At 39.1% G+C, this 6000-nt stretch overlaps 1 protein-coding gene across 1 annotated transcript in view; it reads left to right on the top strand.

The window, feature by feature from the left end:
• Positions 1 to 353: 353 nt before the first annotated feature.
• Positions 354 to 6000, top strand: part of map2k5 (mitogen-activated protein kinase kinase 5) — a 50635-nt gene continuing 44988 nt past the window's right edge. The window contains exons 1-3 of the mRNA XM_070904308.1: positions 354 to 604; positions 956 to 1004; positions 2015 to 2082. Coding sequence (XP_070760409.1) covers positions 473 to 604; positions 956 to 1004; positions 2015 to 2082 — 249 coding nt within the window. The 5' untranslated portion in view covers positions 354 to 472. The remainder of the gene's footprint in view (positions 605 to 955; positions 1005 to 2014; positions 2083 to 6000) is intronic.

The following is a 6000-nucleotide window of genomic DNA, read 5'->3' as shown; positions in this document are numbered from 1 at the left end:
TGCATAGTCAGTATTTGAAATACCCACTGTGTGTCAGGCCACTTACTTGACAGTAATTAATGCCCAAAATAGCCATGTTTTGAGTGGGTACAGGGTTGGAGGTCTTTTATTTTGAAACTTCCCTGGGCGGATGTTGATTCGGAAACGCTTCAGGAGCAGTTGTGGTTTCCTCCAAACTAGCTTCATGGCTAAATATCTCTGATGACACAGTATAAAACTTTGCCCCACATAGCGGGCGAATACAATTGTATTCACCGTTAATGCTAAACCTTTCATGCGGTTATGACGTGACTTCGGTGTCGGCAGTTACTAAGCTCAACGGTTAACGATTTCAAATCCCCGCATCACTTAACACAAGTGTCTGGACTGAGCAGGATGCTAGCCTGTGTAGTTAGCAAACCACTGCAGGAAATTAGCTCCTTAGCTTAGACAGCCAGCCAAGTGTTATTATGAGGCTTAATTTTTCCTCTTTATGATCATACTCGATTTAAACAACCGCTGCGCAATGGACACCGAGGCAATAGTGATACGTATAAAAACGCCGTCAGGGGACATGGACTCGTCCGTCGACTGTCCATCTCTTCTGAACTTCAATGACTTGCTGGTGAGTCTTCTAAATGCTAGAGAGCTAGCTAATTGTCACCCTTGACTCCACTTGATGCTAACGTTAGCAGTTTTCGGCTTAAAAACAGCTGTACAGTGAAACGACATGTACATACGGTTTTGAATTTGTCAGTTTCGCTTTCTGACTGAACGTGTCTGACCTCAACTCATGTACATTAAACAGTTAACTTTTACAACTCCACCACGACCCCACCTTACATATTAATGATATATGTGAACCCAATTAGGTCTGTCTCACTTCCTCAATCGTAACTCTGCATCTGTATACAGTTTTTAAACTTTGTTACTTCATCGTTGTCTCTGTTATAATTCACTCTTCCAAACATTTCAGGTCGCAATCAGAGATGTCATGCCTGAAGCTACTGTCACGGCCTTTGAATGTAAGTGTCTGATTCACACTTGTTTTGCTTTACAGCTGAAACAGGGACTCTACAACCACAGCATTCATTATGACGAGGCCTATAATACATCACAGCACTTGCTCAATTCCTGACAAGCTCTCAGTAACTTACTTTGTTAATCTTCTGTGTGACCTTATATAGTGTTTCTTGTCTGTAACCACAATTTATATATGTGCAAAACCATATTCCTATAATTTACCAACTTGATATCAATAGTCATTCCCATAAGTTTTCCACTTAATTAAGGTTTTATCTCTTTAGATGTATGTAGATCTAGCTACTGTATGTGAAGAAGGCAGGAAAAGGCAGGAGTCAATTAACATGAATTATGAATTTTTTTTAGATTGTTGTATATCCTGATAAACACTAATAATAAAGATAAAATTGCTTTTAAGCAGCATTAAAGCTAAATAGCTTGTAGTGATGCATAATGTCAGTTTTAGTAATTGTTATGTCAAGAAGTTGACAGATAAGACAGGTGAGTATGTTGAAGTTTGTGCTTGTCTTTCGGATCATTAGTTATGAAATGTTGACTTAGCAACTTATTTTTTGTGATTTTAAAGGCATAAATATAAACAGTAAAACACTGCTTAAAAATATTAATGCCTTTCTTTGTAAATGACGTGATTGTGTTACTTAAAAACTGTGTGAAATATACTTTGCATGTCATCACAGTTATTGGCAAATGAAAGTCATGTGCACAGTTTCAGAAAGAGTGACTTAAGATGACTTTGCTTTGAAGGTTTTCATAATATGGAATGAGTTGCAAAAGTTTTGTATTGCTCGTTGATATAATACTAAATTTAGTCTACTTTTGTGTTACAGTTGTAACCGTGCATTTTTGCTATACCTTATCTCTTACCCCTAAATCAATCCAGTTTTATATCAATAATGTGTTTCGCTTTGAGGGTTGCCTATGGTGTTCATGTTTTATTATTTTATGAAAAAGTCTTACAATTCAAATTTAAAGATGCTTCTGTGTTTTTTAGATGAAGATGAGGTGGGAGACAGAATCACTGTAAGAAGTGATGAAGAACTCAAAGCCATGTTGTCCTATGTGAGTACATAATTTAAAATTAATTTGTAATTTTTTCATCATGTCACTCTTCCATCCCACAAACTGCACAACAGGATTGTATTTTACTGTGTTTTTTGGGGTGTATTTCTTTATTTGACAGTAGTTCTGATGAAAACTGTTCACATTAAGGTTAGACCTCACTGTTGCCGTTTCTGTCTACAATGTATATACGGCATGCACTGCATGTCTAAACATCTGGAAGGAGAGAGATTTTTTGTGCAGCTTTTCCAATCCAAATCAAGGATCTAAGAATATAGAGCGTTGTATGCTGTGCAGATTGTAAAGCAAATTTGTGATTTTGGGGTATACAAATAAGATAAACTTGACCCGACAGAGTAACTGGACATTGTTTTAAATGTCCTGTATTTTCTGAGTGCTTTGTGCAGCACAATGAAAGAGCCACTCACCTCCCTTTTTTATCGGGCAAAAATCTTAGAGACAGACATCTCAGAACCTAGGTCCATAAAACTGTCCGTTTGAGTGTTTTCCCTTCTAGCTGGCATGAAGGTTTAAAAAAAACAAAAACAACAACCACTTAATGAACAATTTGAAAAACGTTACATATGTTTTTGCTGCAGTAGCTAATCTCAGAATTACAGGGTCCCTCCCATGGTCACCAAAACCTTATTTACTGGTGTTCAAAATGACCAGGGCTGTCTGATCTATCAGATAACGTAGAACTTTAACAGTAAAATTCTCGCTATAATGTGATGTAGGAGGCACTATTGATCTGGTAGAAACAAATCTAAACTAAGATGCTGATGACAAGATTGACACATTTTAACTTGCTTCCACCTCTACACTGACATTGTATTTACCTGCAATTTAGCAACCTATAAAGAGTTTTGAGACCATATAACCTCATCCAGTTGTATTTAACCTTATGTAAAAACCAGCTTATTGGCAGTTTTCAGGAACAAACACATACTCATACACAAGCACACACTTCCACTACCCATTCAGCTCCCCCAGCTAGTGCAGTGCATTTTCATATTCCACCATACTTACTGTTCATGCCACGGACAGTAAGAGTAATGGCGTGTAATGGGTTTCTCTACGAGGTACACTGAAAGCTAAATGAACTGTCAATTTTTATTATTTATTATTCAGTACTTAAAGTTTTGCCTCATTAAAGAGCGGGCCCCCCTGGGCTGCAGAATTGTTCAAAATCTACTTTCATCTGTGGATGTCTTTTACCCCCCATCAGCTCACAATGATGCTGCTAGAGCCACAGGCACAATTTACACTCCTTGTTTTTTGTCCATTTTTATCATGCATTCACTTGTGGTTGCTTTTTAATCATTAGGTAGCATAGGGTAGCAGGGTGATTAAGCAAAAAGAGACAGCTGTTGTGCCGATGAGAGTTGTGAAACAGGGATGGAAAAATTATTGACCTCAGCCAGCTTCATTATTCACAAATCCAGCTGACATGTTTTGAGATTCTTTTGCGATTTTCCCTTGCTGTCCTGTTTGAATGGGAGTAGCTTTTGAGAAAGTCACAGTATTGATGTCCCAATAAGGTTTCAGGAATTTCCTGTCCTGGGTGTTTTGGTATTACCACAGTTATTTTGAATATTGTTTGTCAAAATTGCACCTTAAAATTAATTTAACAACCTAATTTGGAAGTAAAATTATGCTGCTTCAGTAGATTATGACGGGGCAGTGTGGTTGTTCTTTTCTTTCAGGAAATGTATAAATGCGTGATTTAAGACTATGATACTTTTATTATGATACTATTTTGCTCAATGATCAACCAAATATCAGCAATAGTTGCATAGAGAATCAACTGCAGTAACACTATAACACCTACAAGCTACAGCTGGAACCATCACAGTCCCTGACATCAGTTAATTTTGTCAAATTTTTTCTTTAATATATCCATGAACTTGATCTTTATCACGTTAATCAGTACCTATGTATGTACATATATTTGGCAGAACAGGCTACAATAAACATATTGATTTTGTAGTGCAAAATGGCAGCTTATAGTCCCAACACTTCCTCGTTCTTTATTCAGATGATGTCTTGTGATGGCATATTAATTTATGACCCTTACCTACACCTCACTCTACCCACTACAAATATTTAGTATCCACAACACTGCACTGCTTCGTCCACAGATTTCAAAAGCCATTTGTACAATGAATATTCGGCAAACAAATCCAGGAACCCCCATAATGGCTTTCTACTCCTCGTGGGACAGCCAAGTGTACAAAAAGCTGCTGATCACCTGGAAAATACTGGGCTCACTAAAATATAATTTACACTAGCCGAGTACTTTAAATGTCTTATGCAAGGGTTATGCATTTCAGCAGTCATTTGCATTTGTATTCAGTGGAGTTTTTCTCGGCTGTTTGCTGTTGTTGCCATTTGGCCTCCGCAGAGACCCCAGTGGATTTTTGCCTCAGTGTTGTTAATTCCAGGTGAGCAGACAGCCATTGTGTAAAATTACAAGGAATTAAGAGAAACCAGCATGTTAGGTGAAAGGTGGGATAATTCATTAGCGTCTCTCATGGTTGCCTTGTGTGTGCATGTGTTTCTGTGTGTGTGGATGTTTGTGATAATACATTTACAACCAGACTTTTAAATATGTTGCCACTACGCAGTGTCCTTTTTCTTATTCAAGATCTCTGCTTTAACATTGCCTAGCGAAAAAATTCATGCTTCGTGTTGCTGAGCAAAATTAATGCTCAAATTCAGCACTTAATTAACATCAGTCTGCAGAGGGCATTTATTGTGAAAAGTATCCCCCATCACTGAGAACATTGATTGCTACATGCTCCTGTGAGACCCAGTAGTCTTCCAGGCATCTCTAATCATTGTTCGACACCTTGAAAGACAGACGCCCCTGTTCAAAGTTAAAGACTGGCCTGTGTCAGGTGCTAAAAAAAACATGTGACCTCATCCGTTCCTCTCTCAGCTCCCCCTGGAGGTAGTGGCTCTAATTCCACCATTCTTACTCCCATTTCCCCTTAGTCTGCTAATGATGATGAGACCTCCGCTCTCACTCTCCCACTTGTCCCTTAAGGCTGAGCGATGGTATTTGGGATCGGACACTGTTTAGTTATTGGCCAACAATGGAGAATGTCTTTTAATAACACACCTACTACAGATTAGGTGGTAATTGCAGCCTTAATCAATAAGCTAGCTGAGCGGAAAATTAAAGGTACGTGAAGCCCGACCCCCCCCCCCCCCCCCCCCATACACACCCTCAACACACACAACATGTTTTTTTGGTATTAGGCCCATTGTTCAGATGTGGCCTAGTGAGAACGCTGGAGGGCGAAAGCAGAGGCCTAGGAGCGAGGAGGGATCTGACAGTGATAAATAGGCCTTTTAATAACAGCTGTGCCACTTGGGTAGCCATTCTGATCCATTCCCATCCAAGCCGGTCCCATCGTCCTCCCTCCCTCCCCCACAATGAGAGAGCAAATTTACATATCGCTGTGATGACTTGGTAGTTCATACTGGATTGTAAATGAAAGACAATGAACACATGTACTGCGGACGACATAGTGACATACATCTTCTAAAGTATCTAAGTAAGGTCTTGCTGTTATTTTTTCATGTTTGAAGCCTCAAAAAGGAGGGGACATAAACAAAACACACATGAAGACACACACACACACACTCACAGTTTAACAGATGGTTTGGTTAACTGAAACATCAATTATTGCATTGCCTTGGCAAGCATCTGCGAGGCTCCAGAGTGTGTGTGCATGTGTTAGTCCTGTAGGATATGAGTGTTTGGTGAGCTGTTGACCTGGAGGAGAAAAGGGTTAATGCTACACTCCTTCACAACAAGCCCACAGGGCATTGGTCCTCTTCGGCAACAGATTTCAGCACAGCATGCTCACATTTTTGGAAACACTGTGGATTAATTCTGACATCATTTAA

The sequence above is a fragment of the Enoplosus armatus genome, chromosome 1 (assembly GCF_043641665.1).
Source record: "Enoplosus armatus isolate fEnoArm2 chromosome 1, fEnoArm2.hap1, whole genome shotgun sequence".
Classification (NCBI taxonomy): domain Eukaryota; kingdom Metazoa; phylum Chordata; class Actinopteri; order Centrarchiformes; family Enoplosidae; genus Enoplosus; species Enoplosus armatus.
This window is presented reverse-complemented; position numbering and strand designations above follow the sequence as displayed.